Source organism: Elgaria multicarinata, chromosome 5 (genome assembly GCF_023053635.1).
Source record: "Elgaria multicarinata webbii isolate HBS135686 ecotype San Diego chromosome 5, rElgMul1.1.pri, whole genome shotgun sequence".
NCBI classification, from domain to species: Eukaryota; Metazoa; Chordata; class Lepidosauria; order Squamata; family Anguidae; genus Elgaria; species Elgaria multicarinata.
The window spans coordinates 126326431-126352681 of record NC_086175.1 but is presented as its reverse complement, the minus strand read 5'-3'; the positions used below and the strand labels follow the sequence as shown (position 1 = coordinate 126352681).

The 26251-nt window shown below is 42.9% G+C and overlaps 1 protein-coding gene across 1 annotated transcript; it reads left to right on the top strand.

The window, feature by feature from the left end:
• Nucleotides 1-4987: 4987 nt before the first annotated feature.
• Nucleotides 4988-23171, top strand: EED (embryonic ectoderm development). The gene is made up of 12 exons (XM_063127194.1): nucleotides 4988-5167; nucleotides 8836-8988; nucleotides 11672-11764; nucleotides 13510-13575; nucleotides 15586-15711; nucleotides 15812-15893; nucleotides 17472-17563; nucleotides 17927-18060; nucleotides 18789-18894; nucleotides 19200-19358; nucleotides 21377-21450; nucleotides 22846-23171. Exons 1-12 carry the CDS (start codon nucleotides 5021-5023, stop codon nucleotides 22970-22972), a joined length of 1359 nt encoding a protein of 452 aa, XP_062983264.1. The 5' UTR covers nucleotides 4988-5020; the 3' UTR covers nucleotides 22973-23171.
• The last annotated feature ends 3080 nt before the right edge of the window (nucleotides 23172-26251 follow it).

Below are 26251 nucleotides of genomic sequence, written 5' to 3'. Positions count from 1 at the left end.
TTTCATGCCTGCAGAAAGCTCGTAGAGAGGAGGTGGTACAAGCCTCCCTTGTAAAGGAGTACCATAATATCTGGGATGTGCAGAGAAGCTCCATGCCAGATGGAAGCCAACTAGCTTCCCTATGTTGGAATCTAGTGGTGGCATGTTTATTGCATGCACCAAATCAGTGGATCTGATGTGCAAGAGAAGCTCTGTGTTGGTGTTCAAGGGTTGCAAATTTTAATAGTGAAAACTTCCAAGGAGATAGCTGTGTTAGTGTGTTGCAGCAAAAACAGAAGAGAATGTCATAGTACCTTAAAGAGTAACACATTTATTATGTTTCCGAGCCTGAATCAAAGTGCTGGTTTTAACCTATAAAGCCTTACATGGCTTGGGACCACAATACCTGACAAAATGCCTCTCCTGACATGAACCTATCCGTACACTACGCTCAACATCTAAAGTCCTCCTCCAAGTGCCTACTCCGAGGGAAGCTCGGAGGGTGGCAACAAGGGAGAGGGCCTTTTCAGTGGTGGCCCCCCAATTGTGGAATGATCTCCCTGACGAGGCCCACCTGGCACCAACATTGTTATATTTTTGGCGCCAGGTCAAGACTGTTCTCTTCTCCAAGGCATTAAACAGCATCTGCTGAGAGTTCATAGTTGTTTTAAATGTGTGTGCGTGCATGCGTGCAATGCTTTTATGGTTTTTAAATTTTGTGCTTTTATGTTTTTTGTATATCGACTTTTAATATTCAATATTTTAATATTTGTAAACCTCCCAGAAATATTCAGCTAGGGGGTAGTATATAAATGTAATCATCATCATCGTCATCATCATCATCATCGTTCATGGAACATAATCCAATTCATCAGATGCATAAACTGTAATCTTCAGTTGGTTGGCGGATATATAGGTGTAGAGGGAATGTAAACAATAATGTTTCGGTGACCATTAAATTAAGTGGCTGTTCACAACAGCAGTAATTGGTGATAACTCTTTACCTTGTCATTCCAGAGTCATTAAAACCTGCTGTGAGACAAGAAGCCATTGTCCTTATTCATGTCCATTGTTTATTGAGAATGATCACTTAATTGGTTGTCACAGACTGTATTTTTACTGAAAGAGCCTTTGGTGTCTTTTAAGCTATGTGACAGGCTGGAATTAGCAAGGTGAAGCTTCTCTCATCCCTGCATTTCCATGCAAGGAAAAAACTCCACTTGTTGATTTCTGTTTTACAGCCCAATCCCACACATGTTTATTATATTAAGGTGTAAATGCCACCGAATTCCATGGAACTTAATAAGAGTACATTGAAACTGACGGGACAGGAATTCTGAATAAACATGGGCCAGATCTACACCAAGCAGGATATGACACTTTGAAAACATTTTGAAAACTGTAAATGGAATGTGTCCTGGGCCCCAGCAGTTGTCACTATGGTTATTTAAAGCATTTTAAAGCAGTAGTGTAGAGCCTCCCATGATTAGGAACAGTTTACACTTTGTGTGTTCAGAGCATATAGGTTAAGCTCTGAAATCCTCAAAAGAGCCCTGTAAAGAAGGACATTATTATTATTAGCATAATCATCATAATCATTATTATTATTATTATTATTATTATTTATTTATTTATATAGCACCATCAATGTACATGGTGCTGTACAGAGTAAAACAGTAAATAGCAAGACTCTGCCGCATAGGCTTACAATCTAATAAAATCATAGTAAAACAATAAGGAGGGGAAGAGAATGCAAACAGGCACAGGGTAGGGTAAGCAGGCACAGGGTAGGGTAAACTAACAGTAAAAAGTCTGCACAACATCAGCGAGGGGGCTAACAATTTGTTTTTGTTTTTTTAAATAATGCCAGCTAGCGAGTTCAGAGCTAAGTGTGGATTTCCTAGCCTTCCTGGAAATTACCTATTACACTATTTCTGAAATTTAACCCATTAGCTTTGGGGTCGCCAGTATGGTGCCCATAGGCAACAATGTGCCTGTGGGTGGTTCTTTTGGTTCCGCCAGGCTCCCAGTTCCTCCTGATTGATTTATTGATTTATTTATTACATTTTTATACCGCCCAATAGCCGAAGCTCTCTGGGCGGTTCACTAAAATTAAACCCATTAAGAACATAATAAAACATCCAACAATCTAAAAACCCAAATGCAAAATACAATATAAAAAGCACAACCAGGATAAAACCACACAGCAGAAATTGATATAGGATTAAAATACAGAATTAAAACAGCAAAGTTTAAATTTAGGTGTTAAAACACTGAGAAAATAAAAAGGTCTTCAGCTGGCGACGAAAAGAATACAGTGTAGGCGCCAGGTGGACCTCTCTGGGGAGCTCGTTCCACAGCCGGGGTGCCACAGCGGAGAAAGCCCTCCTCCTAGTAGCCACCTGCCTCACTTCCTTTGGCAGGGGCTCACAGAGAAGGACCCCTGAAGATGACCTTAAAGTCCGGGTAGGTACATATGGGAGGAGGCGTTCCTTCAAATAACCTGGCCCCAAACCGTTTAGGGCTTTGTATGTTAGTACCAGCACTTTGAATCGGGCCCGGACCTGGACTGGCAGCCAATGAAGTTGTAAAAGGACCGGCGTGATGCGATCTCGCCGGCCAGTCCCTGTTAGTAAACGGGCTGCCCTGTTTTGTACCAGCTGAAGCTTCCGGACCGTTTTCAAAGGCAGCACCACGTATAACGCATTTAAATTTTATTTCTTAAGATTTAATGAATTTATTAATTAACTGGGAGGCTGGGCTGCCCTGCAGTGCTGTCTTTATGTTTAGCCACTAGTTCCTTTAAATTTAACCAACAAAGCCATGTTTATTTACTCATAAGTAAACTTCATCTCACTTAATTGAATGGAGTTTAATAAGTGTGAAGTGAAACCCCTAAGGATTTTTTAAAAAATCAATATATTTTAATTGTGGTTTTTTTGTACATGGGTGATCAAAATTCTAAATAATACATAAATGACTAGGGCGAAAATCCAACTAAGTTCAAATGCGATGTACTCCTTGCTAAGTATGTTTTTGGCTTCCTACCTTTGGGTATATGCTAATAACGTATAGACGGCTGGTCCTGTATTTTCAAAAACAACAGGAATCTTGAATCCGTTGATGTGGGTTATAATTTACAAATGTTTATGCTGGAATTAATGTGTTAGTTTTTAAGGTGTCACAGGGCATTGTTGTCCTAAGTATAGTTACTCAGAACCCCACTGATTTCAATAGGCCAGATCCCCAAGATAAGATCACAACCCTATTTAATTCACTGGGGCAGGATCTACACTACTGCTTATAACGGTTTATAAGGGTTATGACAACTGTTCAGGCCCATGGCACATTACATATACAGTTTTCATACTATTTTAAAAGTGTTATATCCTGGTTGGTGTAGATCGGCCCTGGTGGGTCTGCTTACTTTGAAGTAAACCTGATTATGATCATTCTAACTGGAAGCGCATCACAACTGCCGCCATACTTTTCAAGCTTCAACAGGCTTAATTGAAACAATTGTCCGAGGAAGATGTGTAACTCAACCCCAAGCAAGCTGGGGAACATGGGCGGGAGGGTACTGTTGCACTCACGTCCTGCTTGTGGGTTTCCAGTGGGCAGCTGGTTGGCCAATGTGTGAACAGAGTGCTGGACTAGATAAACCCCTGGTCTGAACCACCAGGGCTCTTCTTATGTGCTTATGGTCTAAGCCAGCCTTCCTCAACCTGGGGCGCTCCAGATGTGTTGGACTGCATCTCCCAGAATGCCCCAGCCAGCTGGCTGGGGCATTCTGGGAGCTGTAGTCCAACACATCTGGAGCGCCCCAGGTTGAGGAAGGCTGGTAGTGGAGGCTAGTGGCTCCGATTTTGGCGAGGCTGTTATTATTATTATTATTATTATTATTATTATTATTTATTTATTTATATAGCACCATCAGTGTACATGGTGCTGTACAGAGTAAAACAGTAAATAGCAAGACCCTGCCGCATAGGCTTACAATCTAATAAAATCATAGTAAAACAATAAGGAGGGGAAGAGAATGCAAACAGGTACAGGGTAGGGTAAGCAGGCACAGGGTAGGGTAAAACTAACAGTAGAAAGTAACAGTAGAAGTCTGCACAACATCAAGTTTTAAAAGCTTTAGGAAAAAGAAAAGTTTTTAGTTGAGCTTTAAAAGCTGCGATTGAACTTGTAGTTCTCAAATGTTCTGGAAGAGCGTTCCAGGCGTAAGGGGCAGCAGAAGAGAATGGACGAAGCCGAGCAAGGGAAGTAGAGGCCCTTGGGCAGGCGAGAAACATGGCATCAGAGGAGCGAAGAGCACGAGCGGGGCAATAGTGTGAGATGAGAGAGGAGAGATAGGAAGGAGCTAGACCGTGAAAAGCTTTGAAGGTTAACAGGAGAAGTTTATATTGGATTCTGTAGTGAATTGGAAGCCAATGAAGAGATTTCAGAAGAGGAGTAACATGGTCGGAGCGGCGAGCCAAGAAGATGATCTTTGCGGCAGAGTGGTGAACAGAAACCAACGGACTGATGTGAGAAGAAGGAAGGCCAGAGAGAAGAAGGTTGCAGTAGTCCAACCGTGAAATAACCATGAAATCCAAACTGTGAATCCAAACTGGATTTCAGTCAGAACTCTAATGGAGCTATCCAAGGTGCTGAACCCCCCTTTTTTAAAAAAAGGAAAGGGTTCAGCAGTTTGGATCACTCCTTTAGAGTTCTGGTTCTGACTCAAACCCAGAATGGAATCACAGCCCCGCCGTATTCGGAGCCACCAGCCGCCACTGTGAGTCTAACTATGCGTCAGTTAGGAGCCCCAGTTCCCGGAAACGCCCGCCCCCTACCGTCCATCCGTGGTCGGGCTCTACCCTCCGCTCTTAATCGACGCCGCTTGCTTCGCTTTTTGCAGCAGTGTGGCTTTCGTTTTGCGACAGCCGAGGAAGGGCGCGCTTTGCGGCGACGTGGCGAAGAGGCTCCCCCGGCCGGCGCTGCCTCTTGGCCGCCGCGCTTTACGGCCGCGGCTGGGGTAGGAGGGGCGGGAAAGATGTCTGAGCGGAGAAGAGGAGGAGGAGGAGGAGGAAGAGGAGACGCGGCAGAAGCGGCCACGGCGGGAGCGGAGATGCCGGCGAAGAAGCAGAAGCTGAGCAGCGACGAGAACAGCAACCCCGGGGACCTGTCTGGGGACGAGAATGTGAGAGGCCCGCCGAGGCGGCGGCCCCAGAGATGCCCGCTTCGCCTCCCCGGGTTATATTGGGGGGTCTCAGGCCCGGGGCCTAGTGCGTCTCTTAGCAACCGGGGTGGGAAGGGGTGCTGCGGGGCCACCCTCCTTTTTTTGCGGGGGGGAGTTCTGGGGGTTGCAGGAGAGGCCCGTTGCACCTGCCCCTGGGATGTCTGGATAGTAGGAAATCGGTTCTATCCTGGGCCTAGTCCTCATTGAGGAGGGGGCCGACCTGTGTCTGGGCTGTGCGGCTTCAGGCCACAGGTGTGTGTGTGTGTGTGTGTGTTTGTGGGGAGGGGGCTCACGTGATGAAATGGAAGTCTTAAAAGAAAGGGGAAAAGAAAAAAGAAATCGCCTTGCATGTGGAAAGCTAGCTCCTCAAGGGTTAGGTGACATAGGAGCCTTGGGTGCATTTAACCCATTATTGTCAATGCTGACTGGCAGTGGCTCTCCGGGATTTATTATTATTATTTATTTATTTATATTGCACCATCAGTGTACATGGTGCTGTACAGAGTAAAACAATAAAATAGCAAAACCCTGCCGCATAGGCTTACATTCTAATAAAATCATAAAAAAACAATAAGAAGGGGAAGAGAATGCACCAAACAGGCACAGGGTAGAGTAAAACTAACAGTATAAAAGTCAGTTCAAAATCAAGTTTTAAAAGCTTTAGAAAAAAGAAAAGTTTTTAGCTGAGCTTTAAAAGCTGCGATTGAACTTGTAGTTCGCAAATGTTCTGGAAGAGCGTTCCAGGCGTAAGGGGCAGTGGAAGAAAATGGACGATTTCAGGCAGGAGATGATTTCCCCCCAGTCCTACCTGGAGAAGCTGAGGCTTGGACTTGGGATCTTCTGTATGCAAAGCGTGTGCTCTTGTCACTGAGCTATGGCTCCTCCTAGGTTAGATTAGAAGCCTTCTTCCTGGCAACCAGGTTTGTAGGTTAGCTATCTGCACATGCAACAGATTTGCAACATAGGAAGCTAGAAAGGGAAAGGGTTAGGGTATATCCTCCCTTCCCGATATGTTCTCTGTACCCAATTCAGTTTCTTTATGTAGAAAGCCAGCATGTCAGGGAGCAGGCTAAGTTAGAAGCCTTCTCATCAGCATGCTAGCTTTCTGTGTACAGTGAATGTTGATTTGGTGTGGGAAAGATGGCTAGGCTAAAAACTTTGTCCCTGGCATCCTAGGTTTCTGATCTAGCCATCTTTTCTATACCAAAAAGTAAGGTAATCTCTGCAGAAAGAAAACAAGCAATTCTGAAACAAGACTAGGCTGGATCATTTTCCTCTGACATCTAAGATTTTCCATTAGCCATCTTCTCTATACCTAAAAAAAAAAGGGGGGATGAACATTCTCCACATAGAAAACTAGCAGGGAGGACCATCCTGAGCTGCTTGTTTTCTATATGCAGAGAAATTTTTGTATGGCGGAGCATTCAGTTAATGGAGCCCCCACTTGAACTTTGAAATGGTCATCCCCATGGGCTTGCCATCCTAGTGACTTAAGCCATGGGGAGAGCAATCCTATGCCCCCTAGATAGTGACTGGGGAGACAGAGGATAATTAAGATTCTTAGATCCTAGATCAAAGACAGCGCCCTGACCTCGGACCCAGGAGTCCAAGCTCCCTCCCCTTTGCAGCCAGCATGGAGAGAACTGTGCTGGCAACCTCAGAGGGAAGGTAATGGGGGTATTTTCATGGGCAGTGAGGGAACTGGGCAGGGCGATGTACAGGGAATCCTCCAGCCTCCTCAGCCTCTTTCTGTCTCCTTCCCCAACACCTCACATAGACTGGCAAAAAAGCCCGTCTAGCAAAAATGCAGAATGGGAGGAGCGCAGAGGCAAAGATCACTTCTCCCGCTCTGCATAGGATGCCCGACGGGTTGAAACTGGGACCGTCTGTATACAAAGTGTACATTCTACTACTGAACTACACTACATTCTACCATTGAATTTGAGAAACTGCTGTGGGTACCACTACAGATTGGGGGCAGGGAAAGGAGAGAAATAGCAAGGAAAGGGATTGGGCGGAGAGAAATAGCAAGGCTATGTGTAATTGCTGCAAAGTTGTGTTTTCATATATTGGCATTTCGTATGTGTTCATTGCTATGGATATATACACATCTTTTAAAATATATTTTTAAAGAAGCTTTGTGGGTGCCTGGAGATGCCATTAGAGGACACTGTGTTGGGGACCCCTGCCTTAACTTTCTAAAAGCTGTATAAGTATATTTTTTTTCTTAGTGTGGGGAAGGTTGAGCTAATAAGTAATAATCCTAGGAAGATGCTTGTTCTTGGAATGGATGATGGGTGTGCAGCGGGCTGAAACATGTTGGGGTTTTGTACAATACACTTTTCTTCAGTGTCCTGAGACTTCTCTCCCTTTTCGTGTTCATCTTGGACGCTCACCCGCTTTGCACCACTGCCAGCTCCAGTTCATGAGGGTATTGATCTCCACTAAACCACACTGAATAAATAACAATTTTTTAAAACTTTGCTATAAAGTAACATCAACAGTTCATGTTCCTCCACAGCCAAGTAAAATAATCAAACACAAAGATATTGAACCCATTTTCCATCAGCTTCCAGCCCAACTCCTCATTTCCAACTTCCAAGTGTCCTCATTGTCTCCCTCTTCCCTTAAAGTGTCAAAACCCTCAGAAACTCACAGACCAATCCCAGCCCAGGAATCAATCTCAGTTAGCATAAATTTCCACCATCAGTACAGCTGACCTCAGCAACAAATATCATTTGAATGAACTTAAATGAAAACAAAAGTTCCCCATTTTGCCACATACCCTTCCCTGTTCCGCTGATAATTGCTTCCCATCAGCGAAGGGGCAGCAGTTGGAGACCACCCATGACTCTTATATTTCCTTTTTTTTCACCTTTAGGAGACCTTTATGAATCTGATACATGGGGCTCTACTCCAAGGAAGCTCATGCGACACTAAATTGTTGCTGTTATTTATTTCATTTCTATACCGCCCAATAGCCAAAGCTCTCAGCTTTTACAACAATTCAAAGATAATAAAATACAGCATAAAAATTTAAACATACAACATTTAAACAATTTAGACAACTAAAAACAGTTTCCATAAAATACTAGACCTGTTTAGACTTGTGTAAATGCCCCATCGTATTCCATTAAATGCCTACAAGTAGAGGGCAAATCTTAATCTGGTGCCAAAAAGATGACAGTGTTGACACCAGGCAGGCCTCAGTGGGGAAATTTTGTAGTCAGGGGACCAACACTGAGAAGGCCACTCTCTGAACTTCCCTTGGAAGAGGAACGCAGAGGAAGGCCCCAGATGTGTATTGCACTGTCTAGGTAGGTTCAGCTCGAGAGAAGGCATTCAGTTAGGTATTTGTCTTTGCCACAAGGCTCTCAGTTTTTCTATAGATGGCAAGATTATGAGATGGGAACTTGAGACTTGGCTTTACAGTCTAGAAATCTCAATTGTCTGTCCTATTTTTGTTGAATAATCTCAATTGGCTTCATGGGTCCTCTGTTTCTGAACAAGTTTTCTTTGCCATTCTGGTGATGGATGTTTCTGTATGTTAGTAAGTTAGTTGAATATGCTGTATGTCTGGTCTTTATCTGTGGTTCTGAAAACCAACCTAGTTTTTTCAATGTTTTCAGGATGATGCTGTTAGCATAGAGAGTGGTACTAACACTGAACGTCCTGACACCCCTACAAATACCCCTAACGCTCCAGGAAGAAAAAGCTGGGGTAAAGGAAAATGGAAGTCGAAGAAATGCAAATATTCCTTCAAATGTGTAAACAGCCTCAAGGTATTTGCCAACTTAGATATCTCACGGCGTCTGCTTTTGTGTAAAAACAACAACAACAGAGCTATGTTAGCATAAAAACTGTATTGCTGACATGAATGAAAGTAATAATGGCTTTCTATTCTTAAGCTGCGATCCTAAGAACTATTTTACTGGAACAAATTAAGGCCCATTTAATCCAGCATTCTGTTCTGAGGAGCAGCCAGCTAAATGAGAGCCGGTGTGGTGTAGTGGTTAGAGTGTTGGCCTGGAAGTCGAGAGATCTGGGTTCTAGTCCCCACTTGGCCATGAAGCTTACTGGGTGACTTTGGGCCAGTCACAGGCTCTCAGCCCAGCCTACCTCACAGGCTGGTTGTTGTGAGGATCAAAACGGAGAGGAGGAAGAGGAGGATTATGTGCACCGCCTTGGGTTTCTTGCAGGAAAAAGGCAGGTGATAAATGTAATAATAAATAAATAAATGGCTCTGGTCATTCACCAGGAGGGCTGTGATAAGAGATAGTCACCAGCATCTTGTATTTGGGAGTATGCTGCCTCTGAACATGTGGGGTGGAACGTCAGGAGCTGCCTTATACAGCGTTAGGGCATCTGTCCATCTACCTTAGTATTGCCCACACTGATTGGCAGCAGCTTTCTTGAGGGCTTCAGGCAGGAGTCTCTCCCAACCCTAGAGATGCCAGGGATTGAACCTGGGACCTTCTGCACGCAAAGCAGGAGCTGTACCACTGAATTTACCTGTCACAGCAACTGACGGGCATATCTTCCATGAATTTGTCAGATGTTTTTCATTTTTCATTCATCCATCTTAGGTAGTGGCTATGTCTATGTCCTAAGCTGCATAACAAGTCCTGCTTGTAGGAGGGAAAAAATTGGGAACAGATTTAGACGTTTCAGTCTATTATCTCAGTGTAGTAATTTCCTTTGTGGGGCATTTGGTAAAAGAGCTCATGGATGCATCCTGCAAGTGCTAAACTTAAACATGACCACTTTGGGTGGTGGTTTTTTAGGGACGTGTTCTTTTTAGGCACAAAGCACTATTTTGTCATAGCTCAGTCTTAAACGCCCATTTTAAATGCTCTGGCTTGTTTTTGTGGGAGGTGTGTCTAGGTGAAGTTTGAACATCAGGAAAACAGTTATATTTTAAAGACTAACAGGAAATTGAAGGGTGTTGTCTCTCTTTTTTTGGGTGGCTAAGACCGGCAGCTGAAAACTAAGGCGAGATTGTAAAGAAGTATAGGCCGTATCTGGAAAAGTTTGAAAAGATAATTCCAAAACTCTAGGCTTATCCGAATTCTTGTCCAAACTTCAGTTGGTGTAAGTGGGGCACCAGCTCATTCTGGCCAGCATTGTTTTTACAAATGCCTTATTAATTCCAGCTATAACCGCTGAGTTGTCTAGATGGATAATAGTACTTCAGTCTGTAAGGTTTTGGGAACGGGACACTTCTCACTTTTTGCTAGTACAGGCAGTCTTATCTTAATGTGGAACTGCGTGTTATTGGTGACATAGGCATGCTTCCAAAGATGACTTCCCCATGCCACACAGGAGTGCTTTTACCTGTGGGTTAGGAACATAGGAAGAAGCGGTCTTATTCTGAGTCCGGCTATAGGTCCATCTAGCCCAGTATTGTGGACACTGACCGGCAGCAGTGGCTATCCAGGGTTTCAGGCCGCATTCCTTCCTAGCCCTACCTAGAAATGCTGGAGATTGAACATGGGACCTTTTGCATCCAAAGCATCTGCCCTACCGCTGACCTATGATCCCTCCCCATGTACAGTGGTGGCCAAAATTGTGGACAATTTTTTTGAAATTTTCATGTTTTCCAACTTTGCATGCTTATAAAAAATGTTCTGTTTCATGAAATTCAAATGTTTATACATAAACTGAAAGAGAATTTAATGCTGAATTCAATACAAAAAACAGAATGCAAATATCTGCAGCACAAAAAAAGTTATGCTTACTTTAGTCTAAAAACAAACACAGGCGTGATTGAGTGAAGAAGCAGATTGGAATTGCAAACCCTACTGGCCAATCACAGTCCTTGTTCTGGGGGCCAATCACATGGCAGTAGCTGCAATACATCATGTTTCAAGTTGGAGAAAGTCAGTTTTGCTGTTTGTTCTGTAACTGAAGCGCAACTGGAGATTGTGTGAATATTTGAAGTATTTCTCAAATTAGAAGTGTACATACGTACATCATAAATAGAGCCATGGCACCAAAGAAAAGAGTTGATTGGACACCCAGGAAAAGAAGCAGGATTGTTGTATTACGTGAATCAGGTCTTTCAATTGATACATAAACATTAGAATTTCGGGAAACAGAACATTTTCTATAAGCACGCAAAGTTGCAAAACATGAAAATGTCAAAAAGCGTCCACAATTTTGGCCACAATTTCCCACGCCCATTGGCTGTTGCTGAAAGGGGCTGGAAAATGCACTACGGGTTGACATGGTTATGCAGGCAAGTGTCCCAAAACGTTGCTGGTGAGAGGGAGAGAAGTCAACCCAGGGATGCTGTGTTTAACAACACCCCCAGTTGCCTATAACATGTAGTTCCTTGCTGTGGGAAAAACAATCCTCAATCAAGTGCAATTAAACGTATTAAGCAATTTCAGCAAGAACATAAATGCACTGAACATTGGATAGCTTTTGTGATTTGAATTTCAGTTATGCCTTTTTCCTTTTCAGGAAGATCATAGCCAGCCATTGTTTGGGGTACAGTTCAATTGGCACAGCAAGGAAGGTGATCCCCTGGTGTTTGCCACTGTTGGCAGCAACAGAGTGAGTGTCCTGTTAGAATCGATCTTACGTTTCATTCTTTCTTTACCTGCTTTCTGAGAGCTTGTTTTCTTTCCTTAATTTTTTTAAAAAATATTTATTTATTTATTTAATTAATTTATTACCTATTTATACTGCCCAACAGCCAAAGCTCTCTGGGCAGTTTACAATTAAAACCATAATATACAAAAATATATATCAAGATTTAAAACTTTAAAACTGACATATAAAACCAGAATAAGTTACAATCCAGGGAAAGCTTTCGAAAAAGATATGTTTTCAGGAGGTGTTTGAAGGATGTTACGTTTTCCGCCTCCTGAACAGCATGAGGGAGGGTTTCCCAGAAGGTGGGTGCCGCTACAGAGAAGGTCCGCTGTCGAGGTTCTTCATGACGAGCAGGACCTCCTCTGACGATTGTAAATGTCGTCTGGGTGTATATAAGGGAAGGCGGCCTCCTAGGTGTGAATAATCCACAACAGTCAACATCCACATGCAGTCACCCATGTGGCTGTCGTCTGCTCCGGATTATTCACATAGGGATCCTGCTCCCTATTGGGCTATAAGTTGTGAGTTTCCAAAAGGTAGACAGCACTTCTGATCCCCAGAGCTAAATCCTGCTGTTTGTGATGCAGTGGGATAGTACAGTGCAAAGCTATTATATGGCTCAGCTCCTGGTTATTTGAAAGACCGTATTCTCCATTACAAGCCTGCCCGTGCTTTGAGATCTTCTGGAGAAGCCCTTCTTTCAGTCCCACCATCTTCACAGGCGCTTGGTGGGAACATGGGAGAGGGCCTTCTCGGTGGCTGCTCCAGTGCTTTGGAACTCTCTTCCCAGGGAAGCTAGACTGGCTCCGTCCTTGATGGGCTTTCGGAAGCAGGCTAAAACTTGTTTGTTCCAGCAGGCCTTTGGAGAGTAATTTGGTCCTCCATCTATGTTAATAACTTATAATTTTGTTGTGTATTTTAAACTTTTCCCCCCATTTCTTTTCCTATGTTTTTAAATGTATGTTTTAACTTTGTAATACCGCCTTGAGGGCCAGTATTGGGCAAAAGGCGGGATACTACTACTACTACTAATAATAATGCTACTTGTTGTGGCTGGCTCTGATCATAGATAAGTGCATACATGAGCTGGGGAGGCACATGTGTAGCCAGAGGTATGCTTGAGAGTTTTTAACTGAAGCTTGTCACTCAGTTGAACATGCAAGCTGGCTTTGAATGGAAAAAAGCACTTTGCCTATTCTGCTAAGTGTAGCAAACTTCTAGAACATTTCTCTGGCTGCTTTTAAAAATAACCCCTTGCCTAGCAGCATATTCAAATGACTCGAAAGTGAAGTTTTTAAGCTGCTTGTGCAACGTGACTCATTTTAGCTCACTACCTGTCAGCAAAAGCGTGTGTGCTCTGTATTGGGACTTCATTCCTGCAATGAATGAGCAGGGGAAGGGCGCACATGACCCCGAGGCCTGCTCTCTATCTCCCCCTAGGGGCATGTCTGCTCCTGAATAGGAGCACAGTAGTGGAGCCAGATTATGGGATTTGAGCAGACCCGAGGACAGTTTAAACCAATTTCCTGCTCTGCTAATATACTAGGAATGCACATAGATGATGCCATTTTATGTCCCCGCTCCCCTCAATAGAAGAGAAGTGAGCGTTAGCTTGGGCAATGTGGTCAATTTCATACACAGTGTGGAAGAGTTTAGCTATGGGAATTGGGAGCGTTAATCTCTTGTGTTTTGTTCACCTCCAGGTTACGTTATATGAATGCCATTCCCAAGGAGAAATGCGGTTATTGCAGTCCTATGTGGATGCCGATGTATCCTTTGCTTATTATATTTCTAGGAAGAGTTTCAGAGAAGCTTCATACCTTTCCCAGTTTAATGAGGCCACAGTAGAAGAGGCCTTTATCGAGGCTTCGCAAAGTTAACTGAAACTAAACAATGCCCCTTCCAACATTGAGCTTGGAACCCCCTGGACAATAGCCCTCTCCTAGCCTGGTGGTTTGTCAGTTTTCTTACTGTTTTCTGACTGGTCTCCTTCACCCCCTTCTTCTCACTTCCACATAATCCAGCAGAGACTGGCTCTTGGCTTTCAGCTTGCTCCTCAGTGAACCCCGAGAACCTGGTTCCAAAGGGATTAGTAGCATAGCTGTTGTTTTTAGCCATGAGCTCTCAGGGTGGCCCTGAGCAAATCATGCTCTCTCACCTCATCCATAAGAATGGCCAATCTCATAATACAATGAAGAGTCTTGTGGTACCTGAAAGACAAACAAATATAGTCTGGCTTTAGCTTTTGTGGATACTGTCCACCTCATCAGATGCATCTCATGGTGTTTACTCCGAGGCCATTTATATGCTTCAATAGTGATAAGAAATTGTAGCGACATACGTATTTAAAAATCTTCACAAACCGTCCTAATCTCAATAAAGCTTGTACAAGTGGCAGTTGTTTAATCTTAAACGCCCAGGTGAGACAATGCTACCAGCCCATGGAGAAGAGTGAATACCTTATTAGGACTGTAAAAAATAAGGGAAGGGAAGGAGAGGAACCTCTCGTGCAAGCACTGAGTCATTACTGACTCTTGGAGGGACGCCAGCTTTCACTGACGTTTTCTTGGCAGGCCTTATAGCGGGGTGGTTTGCCGTTGCCTTCCCCGACCATTATTACCTTTCCCCCAGCTAACTGGGTACTCATTTTACCCGACCTCGGGAGGATGGAAGGCTGATTCGACCCAAGCCAGCTGCCTGAAACCAGCTTCCGCTGGGATCGAACTCAGGCCGTGGGGAGAGTTTCAGCTGCAGAAACTGCCGCTCTGCGCCACACAAGGCTAAATATTAAAATTTTTGATTGATTGTATGTGTGATCTTAACCACTCTGCACCTTCTCCCTTCTATTGTTATTTCCCTTCCTAACTCTTAACTTGTCTTTATTTTATCTTGCCTCCTTAATTATTTCTTTGGTGCTTCCTCTTCCAATGACTTTAAAGCAGAAAGAGCTGGGTCACAAACCCGTCTGGGGGAGCTGTGCCCCACACATGGGGCTCTCCTGTTTCTTAATCTGGGTAAGCAGAGTTCTTGCCAGCTGATTTGCAACTCTCTTACGTGGCAGTGGTAGCCTGGTGTGTGTACGTGGAGCTCTGTATCTCAATCTGCTATGCTTAGGGCCTTCTTGCCTCTCTCCTCTGTGTGCTTCAAAGACACGGAAGTGGAGGTGTTGATTGCATGAAATAAAAACACAATCCATGAGGGTATTAGAAAAGATTGAGGTTGGGGGGAAATGGGTGTATAGGAGGTTTGAAAGAAATTGCTATTAAGTTCCCTGTCATGTGGCCTTGTTTCCTCTGACTAGAACACCGAGAGAGCTTCTTTGCTAATCTCCGTATCTTGTATCTTTTTAACAATATGATGACTCCAATATGATGGCTCCAGGTTTTGCCCATTCCCTTTATCCTTGAAGTTCACATGTGAGCCCCTCCGCTTTCCCTGGTGTCTCCCTAGGGCAGCCATTCCCAGCCTGGTGTTTTCCAGAAGATTTGGATCAACTCCTATCAGCCCCAGTGAGCAGTCACTTGTCAGGAATCCTAGGAATTGTAGTTGAGCTCCAGTATTTTCATGGCTGACTGAGCCATATGTTGAACTTTACTATCCTTTGTCTTCTTTATTTTCCTGTGCCAAATGCAAACAGCAGTATATTGTGTGTAAGTTACAAGTTTCTTCCAACTGCAGTGAATTTTCCAAACCAACACATATTTTTATAATGTTTAAATATTTGATGGGCAGTGGGAAATTCCGCTGCTGCATGTATAGTCCTTAATTATGCGTTTCAGGCAGATGAAAACTTTTATACTTGTGCATGGACCTATGATAGCAATACAAGCCATCCGCTTCTGGCTGTGGCTGGATCAAGGGGCATTATTAGGATAATTAATCCCATTACAATGCAGTGCATAAAGGTGAGTTGATTCAAGATATGCTTAAAAGTGGCTGTAACTTTTCGATGCAAAATATAGAGAGACATGGAGAGAATAACCTGGTTTCTGAATTCTAATGCAGCACTACGTGGGTCATGGCAATGCAATCAATGAATTGAAATTTCATCCCAGAGATCCAAATCTTCTCTTGTCAGTAAGCAAAGGTATGGTTAAAGGATTCCTTTGAAATGTTTAGGAATGATCTGTTAGTGGACTAATTCTGGAAGAGCAAAAAGGAGTGTGCGCAGCACCACAAATGTCCCCAAATGCATGGAAGAGAAACCTCAATCTGAGTACAGTATTTAGCATGTTTCAACAAAATAGCTTTTAAGTACATGTAACAGCATTTCCCCATATTCTGTCCTCCCTACTCATCTTGATACTCCCTTCGAGTCATCTTAGGCCACAGCTAGACCTAAAGTTTATCCTGGGATCATCCAGGGTTCGCCCCTGCCTGAGCACTGGATCCCCTGTATGTCACCTAGATGAACAGGTTTGACCTCTGGACGATCCAGGGATAAACCTTAGGTCTAGCTATGGCCTTAGATATAACACTGACGTTAGCACCTAAACCATGGTTTAGTGTTACTGGAATTAGCCTAGCAAGCCTTGTGTTCATGAGCTCATGAACTCTCTTCCTCTGGCAGTAATCTGGAGGAGCATGGAAACATCTTCTATTTTTAAGCTAACCACAGTTCAGTTTGACATTACTTCTGATAAGGACAAACTATAGTTAAACTATGTTTGCATCTTGGATTATACGCTCCTTGGCAGCAAGGACCTACATACAATATGTTGTCTATATAACTGCAAGACACCAAATATACTGATAGGACAGTATAAATAAATGTCTGTGTACACACACACACACACAGAATATAATATATATTTGCACTTGTCCTTGGAAGACATTTTTGCTTGGTTTTTTTAGTTTGTAAGGAATATGATTCCTCTGGCGAACAAAACAGATTGAAAGGTATAAAAGGCATTGTTCTGAACAAAACCTTTTCCAAACACACATTTATTTTGTATATAAACTGCAGTCACATTGCAGTTCCCTTGCAATCAGGCTGAAAGGAATTTAAATTAATGATAGCCTTCTGAAGGTAATAGTTAATATTCTATACAACCAGTGGTCTGTTTAATGTAGTCTTAATGTAGGCCAGCCATGGTCTGAAGTCCAACTCTCCAAGGTCTTGGGTGGGACACACGACGTGTCCAGTGCCAAGGATAAATACCCTTTCAAGGGTACTGTTGTTGGGCTCCAGCCTCTCTCAGCCTGTGTCATAAAAGACATGGCACATTGGCTCACATTCCATATCTTGAGGGCCATCCTGAGATGGCAGGAGACTTAGAACACAGAATAGTAACGTAGCCCTAATGCGGACATCTCAAACAACAAGAGGGATTTTGATCTCACATCTAGCGGGTTAAGAACAAAGCATTGCTAAATGTAGCTTTTCATTGTTCTTTTCTAGATAACTAATAAATTTCAAGGTAACAGAGGACTGCTGGAGAAAGAGACTGACTGTAGACAGACTTCAGATTAGTATGAAGCTACTTTCTTGGCTGCATCTAACGCTCTCAAATGTTGCTGCCATCCACAGTATATTTTGTGTATACATATTAGGGTGAACCATATAGTTAATCTTAATATGTACTTTCTGTTAGATTATTATTAACATTATTTGTGAGATGTGTATGGATGACATCGTCTAACCTGCCGATTTTTGTTTTACTAGATCATGCACTGAGATTGTGGAACATTCAGACAGACACTTTGGTTGCAATATTTGGTGGAGTAGAAGGGCACAGAGATGAAGTTTTAAGTGCAGTAAGTAGAAAACAGTTTAGTTAGTTAATTATAACATGTGTATACTGCCCATATCTAGACAGATTCCAGAGCGTTGAACAACAATATTTCAACAGTTTGAGAACTTCTCTGGGTCTCTCCCCCATGCCCCAATTCCTTCCCCGTCTTCTTCACTCCCTTCTTTGCCAAATTCGAAATTGCTTGTTGGTCTGCACCATAGAAGCAAGATCAGCTCTGCAAAGCTCAATAAATGTACCTATGCTTAATAATATAACTTATTTGACTGTGTAATTTGAGCCTTTCAGTGTTCTCTTGGCCATTGTTTTGATTTCACTTTAATGTTGGATACAAAACCTAAAGCTACTACTTCGTGTGTGTATACAGGATTATGACCTGCTTGGTGAGAAAATCATGTCTTGTGGCATGGATCACTCCTTGAAACTCTGGCGGATCAATTCAAAGAGAATGATAAATGCCATCAAGGAGTCCTACGAGTATAATCCGAATAAAACCAACAGGTAAGGACAGTCCTGATCCCAATATGACACCCCACCCCACCCCAAATACCTTCTTCAGCTCCATATCAACACCATCTAAAACCAGCAAGTGGCTGGATCTAGAAATGGGATGGTTTCTAAATTGGTCCGAAATGTGTTTTTCAGCACATTTCACCACCACATTGGCAGCATAATCCTATACATGTCTACTCAGAAGTACAAAGTACATACCATTGAATTCGGTGGGGCTTACACTCACTTAAGTGGGTATAAGATTGCAGCATAAATGTCAATATTCCAGTCTCCCCATTTATACAGGACACACGTCACAATATTTAACAACGGATTTATTATTTTGATTTATTTAACAGATCTATTTATTAGTTTTTATGATATATTGTATTCATGAGAGCTTTTTTATGGTAACGTGTTGCTATCACCGCCCATAACTGTTTGTGAACCACCCAGAGAGCTTCGGCTGTGGGGCGGTATATAAATGTAATAAATAAATAATCCACTGAAGCCAGGCATATGGTTAGGGGAGGAAGGAGGACACAACATGTTTCTGAACTGACAAGCCATAGATCGGTACATCTGAAGTGGACCAGTGACACATTACTAGGGAATTAAACCTTGTTTAGCCTGTATATTGTTGACCACCATTACATCCCCAAGTCACTGAACTGTGTGTGTCTCTCCCCCCACCCCACCCCACCCCCGGGACCTGGTGTCAATTCTCTTCTCTGCAGGCCATTTGTTTCTCAAAAAATCCACTTTCCTGACTTCTCTACAAGAGATATACATAGGAATTACGTTGACTGTGTGCGATGGCTAGGAGATCTCATACTTTCCAAGGTATGATGCCTTCCCTTTTAAAAAACAATTTCAATTTCATGTTTTATTTTTTGATTTCTGGAAGAAGTCTTATAAGCTATTTCATTGATATGAGTAGGAAAATTTGGCAATTCAGTGGCATGACATCTTCCTGTGTCTTAAATATTATTTTTATCCATGAAGCACGTTGCTTGCTTCTGCCCCACAATAAAATGCAATTGATTGGCTGAGTTGAATGGTCCGTATCCTACAAATATGAGTTACAGTCTGGATTCACGGGAGTGTTTTGTGGACTACGTTAACACTTTCCCCCCTTCTCTCCACAGTCCTGCGAAAATGCCATTGTATGCTGGAAACCTGGCAAAATGGAAGACAATATAGATAAAATTAAGCCCAGTGAATCTAATGTGACTATTTTAGGGCGTTTTGATTACAGTCAATGCGACATTTGGTATATGAGGTTTTCAATGGATTTTTGGCAAAAGGTAAGGGCCAAGGAGGGGGATACAAGATAAGATTAGGCAAGAATGTATGAAACAGTCCAGTGCGTGAGCAGATTTCATCGCGGCAATGAGGTAGCTTGGAGTGTGTGGAGGCTAATCAGGATTTAGTGGTTGTTTCGTACGTGTGTACTCAAGTTGAATAGGAACAATGGTGCGAGAGCGTCTGGAGTGAGATAATTGAGTGTAGCATACCAAGATACAGAATGTGCATATTCTACAATAAAGCATCAAACTTTTACACTCCAGATAACAAGTTGCATTCTTTTGCATAAACTCATTCAGTTTACACGCTCTTATCTTAAACCTGATTGGAATTTAGGTTGTTTCTGGCAAGGTGAAGAGGGCTTGCAGGGGGCCTGGATTAGAGGGGGCAGTAGAAGAAGAATGGACTCCATCTGCTTCGTACCAGATACCTAGTTTTCAGATTTATTACTACAATAAAGAGTGCTAGAAGCTTTGATTTTTAAACATAAAATATAAGGGTCTTTGGAGTTCAGGTTCATTCTTGTTAGCAGAAGGCTATGATTTTAATGGTAGATAGGTATGTTGTCTGGACATAACTCTAAACCATTGTTTAGAGCAAGGGTGGGGAACTTTATTTGCCCCAAGGGCTGAACTGCCCCCTGGAGAATCACCCGAGGGCTGCATTCCAGTAGTGGGCATGGCCAACGGAGCCCAAAGTAGGCACCATACATATGTGCCAGTCACACACCTGGGTGAGGGGTGGTGGTGGCATTTTCATTCCCATCATGATGTGCAGTGTGTGTGTGGGGGTTAAACCTCCCCATCCAGGTCACCACAGTGGGGGTGAAAATCCTTGTTCCGCACTGAAAATCTTTTCTTTGGTCAGCTGCTGATTAGAGATCTTTTCCTGCTTGGGAAAAGGAACATAAGAAGAGCCCTGCTGGATCAGACCAAGGGTCCATCTAGTCCAGCATTCTGTTCACACAGTGGCCAACCAACTGTCTGCCAGGGACCAGCAAAGCAGGACACAAATGCAATAGCACCCTCCCACCCAGGTTCCCCAACAACTGCTGCACATGGAGTTACTGCCTCTGATACTGGAGATTGCAGTTAGCCATTAGGTCTAGTAGCCATCGATAGCCTTCTCCTCCAGGAATTTATCCAACCCCCTCTTAAAGCCATCCAAATTGATGGCCATCACCACATCTTGTGGTAGTAAATTCCAGAGTTTAACTATGCGCTGTGTGGAAAAGTCCTTTTTTATTATTATTATTACATTTTTATACCGCCCAATAGCCGAAGCTCTCTGGGCGGTTCACAAAAATTAAAACCATAATAAAACAACCAACAGGTTAAAAGCACAAATACAAAATACAGTATCAAAAGCACAACCAGGATAAAACCACGCAGCAAAATTGATATAAGGTTAAAATACAGAGTTAAAACAGTATAATTTAAATTAAGTGTTAAAATACTGAGTGTATAAAAAGGTCTTCAGCTGGCGACGAAAGGAGTACAATGTAGGCGCCAGGCGGACCTCTCTGGGGAGCTCATTCCACAACCAGGGTGCCACAGCGGAGAAAGTCCTTCCTTTTATCTGTCCTGAATCTCCCACCAATCAGCTTCTTGGGATGTCCCCGTTGGGTTCTAGTATTATGGAAGAGGGAGAAAAATGTCTCCCTAGCCACATTCTCCACACCATGCATAATTCCGTACACCTCTATCATGTCTCTCCCCTTGCCTGCCTCCTTTTTTCCAAGATGAACAATCCCAGCTGTTGTAACCTTCCCTCATAAGGGAGATGCTCCAGTCCCTTGATCGTTTTAGTTGCCCTTTCCTGCACTTTTCCCAGCTCTACAATATCTTCCTCTTTTTTTAGGTGTGGTGACTCAGAACTGCACACAGTATTCTAAATGTGGTCGCACCATAGATTTGTATAAAGGCAGTATGATACTGGTAGTTTTATTCTCAGTTTTGAGATTGGGGGAGAAACAGCCTGTGTTGTTTGGCTGCATGTATCTTCTGTTCTTTTCCAGATGCTGGCATTGGGCAATCAAGTTGGCAAACTTTATGTCTGGGACTTGGAAATAGAAGATCCTCATAAGGCTAAGTGAGTATTTGTGGATCCTTGACATTGTCCTGCTTATAAGAGCTGTGGAACAGACAGGGCCGCCTCTTAATTTACCGTAACATCTTGTAATTTAGGAAGCATAAGACATACAGTTCACAAGGTTTTTTGAGCCCTTATGTTTGGATTACAGCTTACTACCTTTAGTTCTTGCACTGTAGGGAGATAATGCTGTAAGAAGGATGGGCTGGAGAAAAAAAATCCCAACAACTTCTGTAAGATTATCCTTTTATCGCACGTTAACGTAAAGAGAACATATACACATTTTTGACAGACAAAAACCACCACTTGGTGATTAGTAAATAGGAATATAGGAAGCTGGCTTATACTGTCGGACCATTGATCCATTTGGCCTGATATTGTTGACACTGACTGGCAGCAACGGCTCTCCAGGGTTTCCGGCAGGTTTCTTTCCTCGCCCCACCTGGACAAGCCGAGGATCAAACTTCGGATCTTCTGCAGGTAAATAGGTGCTTTTGCCCTTTGTATCTCCTCTCATTCACCTGTGACTAAACTTTCCCAGGCTTCGAGCCACTATAGTAGGCAGAGCTCTCTCTGAAGCGGTGAACCTGTGTCAGGGCCGTACCACCTCATCAGGCACGTAGGGGGATTGCATGATGGAAAAATACATTTCATGCAAAAATACATTTCTTGAATGTGGCCAACGAGCATATCAAGAAGGAGCCCGAGCTTATCATAATTTCCTCTCATGTGCTAGTTTTCCATGTAGATTTTTTTTTCTTCCTAAAGAGGAGCATTCAAGCATATAAACCCATGCCTTCAGCCGAAGTGGTACAGCCCAGACACAATTTTGCAACTTCCTTTAGATTTAGAGCTTAGTATAGTTTGGGGTTGTTGGAGGAAAATTCTGAGAGTGCCTTGGACTGCAAGAAGATCAAACCAGTCCATACTCCAGGAAATAAAGCCAGGCTGCTCACTTGAGGGAATGGTATTAATGGCAAAACTGAAGTACTTTGGCCACATAATGAGAAGACAGGATACCCTGGAGAAGATGCTGATGCTAGGGAAAGTGGAAGGCAAAAGGAAGAGGGGCCGACCAAGGGCAAGATGGATGGATGATATTCTGGAGGTGACAGACTTGACCTTGGGGGAGCTGGGGGTGGCAACGGCCGACAGAAAGCTCTGGCATGGGCTGGTCCATGAAGTCACGAAGAGTCGGAAACTACTGAACGAATAAACAACAAAATAGTTTGGGGTGTGTGTGAGGAGAATGGCTTTAATGCAGGGGAGTTTCAAAGGTATGGCGTGGGGAGATGAACTTTTGGACTGTCTTTGAGGTTGCCTGCCATTGCTGGAGTAATACTATTACTTACATGAGAAAATTAAGACTGTGACCTTTTCTATCTTTTTCAATAGGTGTACAACTCTTACGCATCCAAAGTGTGCTGCTGCCATTCGACAAACCAGCTTTAGCCGAGACAGTAGTATCCTCATAGCCGTGTGTGACGATGCCAGTATCTGGCGCTGGGACAGACTCCGATAAGTGACTTCTAGCTGAGAATTATGATAATTGCTTTTTGTGTCACGGTAATTAGTTAACTTGCTAGTACTGTAACTGCTTTCAGAGTAGTTCCCCCTGCTCCTGTGATCATTTGAAATTAGTGATGTTTACATTTTGGTTTGGGTAGTGTTGTCCTGTTCAGAAACTGCTGCTTTTTAATAAAAATATTTTTGTAAGTTTGGCTTATTGTCCCATTTTAATTCAGTGTTCACAATCTGTAAAGGTTCTCTGTAATGTGTATATATACTTGCTACTTGTGGTACCTTTGTGTTCTGAATCTTGTACATATGTGTTAAAACAGCATGTGTTCTGTTGGATGCAGAAAAAGAATGTTAGTGGATGCAAGAGTCTACTTCCTAAGACTGTCCTTATATCTAGTCCTTATGGCTGTGAAGACATGCTTGAAAACCACGTGGCAGTGCCCACTTGAATGTTTGGTCAAAAGACCATGACTGAACAAGTCTTACAATAGCTGGTGCTCAATTTCACTTCCATGCATAACTCTTTGCCTTTCCAGTTCCCTACCAAACGCAGACTAAATTATGCAAAATGAAACTTACACAATTTATGCAGGTTCCAGAATTTATCTTTCTTGCTGCAGAATTTGAATTTTGTGGGTGCAGACTTTTTTTTTTACATGCATGAACAGCCCAGTTTATCTGGCCGGAGTTTGACCCAACACAACCCCAAAGGACTGTTCTAGTTTAAATTATTAAGGTGTGTAAAAGAAATAATGTAGGATTGTTGTTAGGGCAAAATGTGAAAGTATTAGGCAAGTCAAAATTGTATTTCCTTACTTTGGGAACGTACGCCTTCCTCAGCCTAGTGTCCTCTAGATGTGTGGCACTGCAACTCCCACCATTCCCAGACATCTTGGGCAGAGGTCAGGGATGATGGCAATTGTAGTCTGATTTGGTTGAATTAAGGGAACAATTCTATAATCTCTAGTGCCTGCTTCCCGGCTCAGTAGACTAGAGCAAGCCTACCCAAGGAGGCAGGTGGTCGAATGCCTGGCAGACATGAAACAGGACGGTGGTGTTTCATTTGTCTTGGTGGGTCACAAGCCAGTCCTGCACAACACCAAAACATGGGCGATTGCATATTTTATAAATTCATATTTTATAAATTCATATTTTATAAATTCATACCCAACATGGTATTAAGTTTATCACACCTAGTGGCCGTTCAAGCAGGTTATCACAAGGTTTTCTATGTCATGTTAAGAAACGGCGATAGTGTTCTTGTTTGCTTCGCTCCTGGCCATCCCTTTTGTGTTCTACTTTAACTTGTAAGCTTGACGGTACGGACTGTCATGTTTTAAATCCATGTACAGTAATTAATATATTTTATCTGTTTATAAATGAAGAATAATTTCACTGGTCCATAGTAATATTTGCTGAGCATTACTGCACTGCATGCAATGGTGACCCTCTTTAAAGATTTTACTTTTATCGTAATACTTTCCTTCCCCTTTTAAGCCTGTAATGTAGCATAAAAGTTCTTTACATGTTGTACTATAGTGTGCAACAGGGAAGTATTTTGTCCCCAAAGTTGTTTATCATCTACAGGACGCTATCATTGGGAGATTTGCAGCAAGGTGTCATCACGTCCTGACCCAGCTCTATTTCTTGGTCAAGTCTAAATCAGGAAAGGTCATGCATGTTCTCAATTGGTGCATGGATGAGCTACTGAGCCATGTTCAAGGCTAAATTGTTAATGCACAAAGCCCTAAATAACTTGGGACCAGGATACCTAGCAGACCCCCTTCCCTATATGTACTCAACCAACCTTTAAGATCTTCAGAGACTTGCTGGCTGTTCCACAACCAACACAATGTTGCCACATCAGACTTCTTGGTAGCAGCGCCTACCTCTGGAGCATCCTCCCCCATGCAGCTCAGGAGGCCAAAAAAGAAAAAAAAAGAAAAAGTCCTTTGTTTTAAACACCTGCAAACGTACTTTTTTCATTCAGGCTTTATCTGGCTTGCAACTGATCATGCTTCAGTTCCTTTTTTCTGCTTTTTGTATGGTTTTATTTACCTTTGTTATTGTAGCTGTAATTGTTTATTAGTGCATTTTAAACAGGGATTTTTGATACTTTTATATGTCAACTGCTTATTTTATTAAGTGGCGCGCAAGTATCAATAAATGAATAAGATGCATCATAGATTGAGGATTGACGTCACTGTACAGAACCACATTGATATGAAGTATATTTCTTCACTTCCACCTGCTTAGTGCCATGACAGCCTCATGCTCCTTGAGGTGATAAACTCTAGGGCAAGGTTGCAGAACCAAAGCCAACCGTTCCTGGGACCCTAAATCTAGCCGTTTGGGATTCCCTAAACATCTATACTTCCTTCCTTTGACCACTGGCTGTTTGGTGGATTTTGTGCCGTGCTAAAAATTGAAATGCCTCTCCTAAGGCATAGATACTGCAGAAAGAGCTTTAACATCACATATGCTGGTATTTATGGTAATTTGGCCCCGCCCCTTTGCTGTCAGCTCCACACACCCCTGAAATGCAGCCCTTGAGGGATTCTCTGAAACGGAATTTGGCCCTGTTGTCTGAAAGAAATTCAACACCCCTGATCTAAGGCAGGAGTGGGGAAAATCCTGATTTGGGTAGAAGAGACCTGTGTTCATGCCTCTTCTTGTGCCTGGCAAAGCGCTCTGTGAAACCTGAAAGCTTGCATGCTTGCATGTCATTAGAGCCTGGTGCAACAACAAAATAATTCCATCTTGGGAGATATGAAGACTTATGCCATCAAAACTGCGCAGAGAGCTTCGGCTGTGGGGCGGTATATAAATGTAATAAAATAAATAAATAAATAAATAAAAAAACATTGCTATGGGGTTCTTCCAGAGAGTTGGGGCCATTAGAATGAAGCACCCGTCATAGTGACTCTTAACTTGGCATCTCTATGGAGAGAGATCCTATGTCTCGCATTGGAAAATGAGAGGGGGAACCAAGAAGGATCTTAGAATTGTTGTAGATCACAAGCTGAATATGAGCCAACAGTGTGATATGGCTGCAAGAAAGGCAAATGCTATTATGGGCTGCATTAATAGTATTGCTCGGCCCTGGTCAGGCCTCATTGTATTGTGTCCAGTTTTGGGCTCCACAATTCAAGAAGGACGCAGACAAGCTGGAGCGTGTTCAGAGGAGGGCAACCAGGATGATCAGGGGTCTGGAAACAAAGCCCTATGAGGAGTGAGTGAAACAACTGGGCATGTTTAGCCTGGAGAAGAGAAGATTGAG

Bases quoted from the DNA above. Each gene is read 5' to 3' on its own strand.
- EED (XM_063127194.1), top strand. From the start codon at position 5,021: ATGTCTGAGCGGAGAAGAGGAGGAGGAGGAGGAGGAAGAGGAGACGCG. The intron at 18,061-18,788 runs GTAAGGACAGTC...TCTTCTCTGCAG, and splicing joins AATCCGAATAAAACCAACAG to GCCATTTGTTTCTCAAAAAA. The intron at 18,895-19,199 runs GTATGATGCCTT...TTCTCTCCACAG, and splicing joins GAGATCTCATACTTTCCAAG to TCCTGCGAAAATGCCATTGT.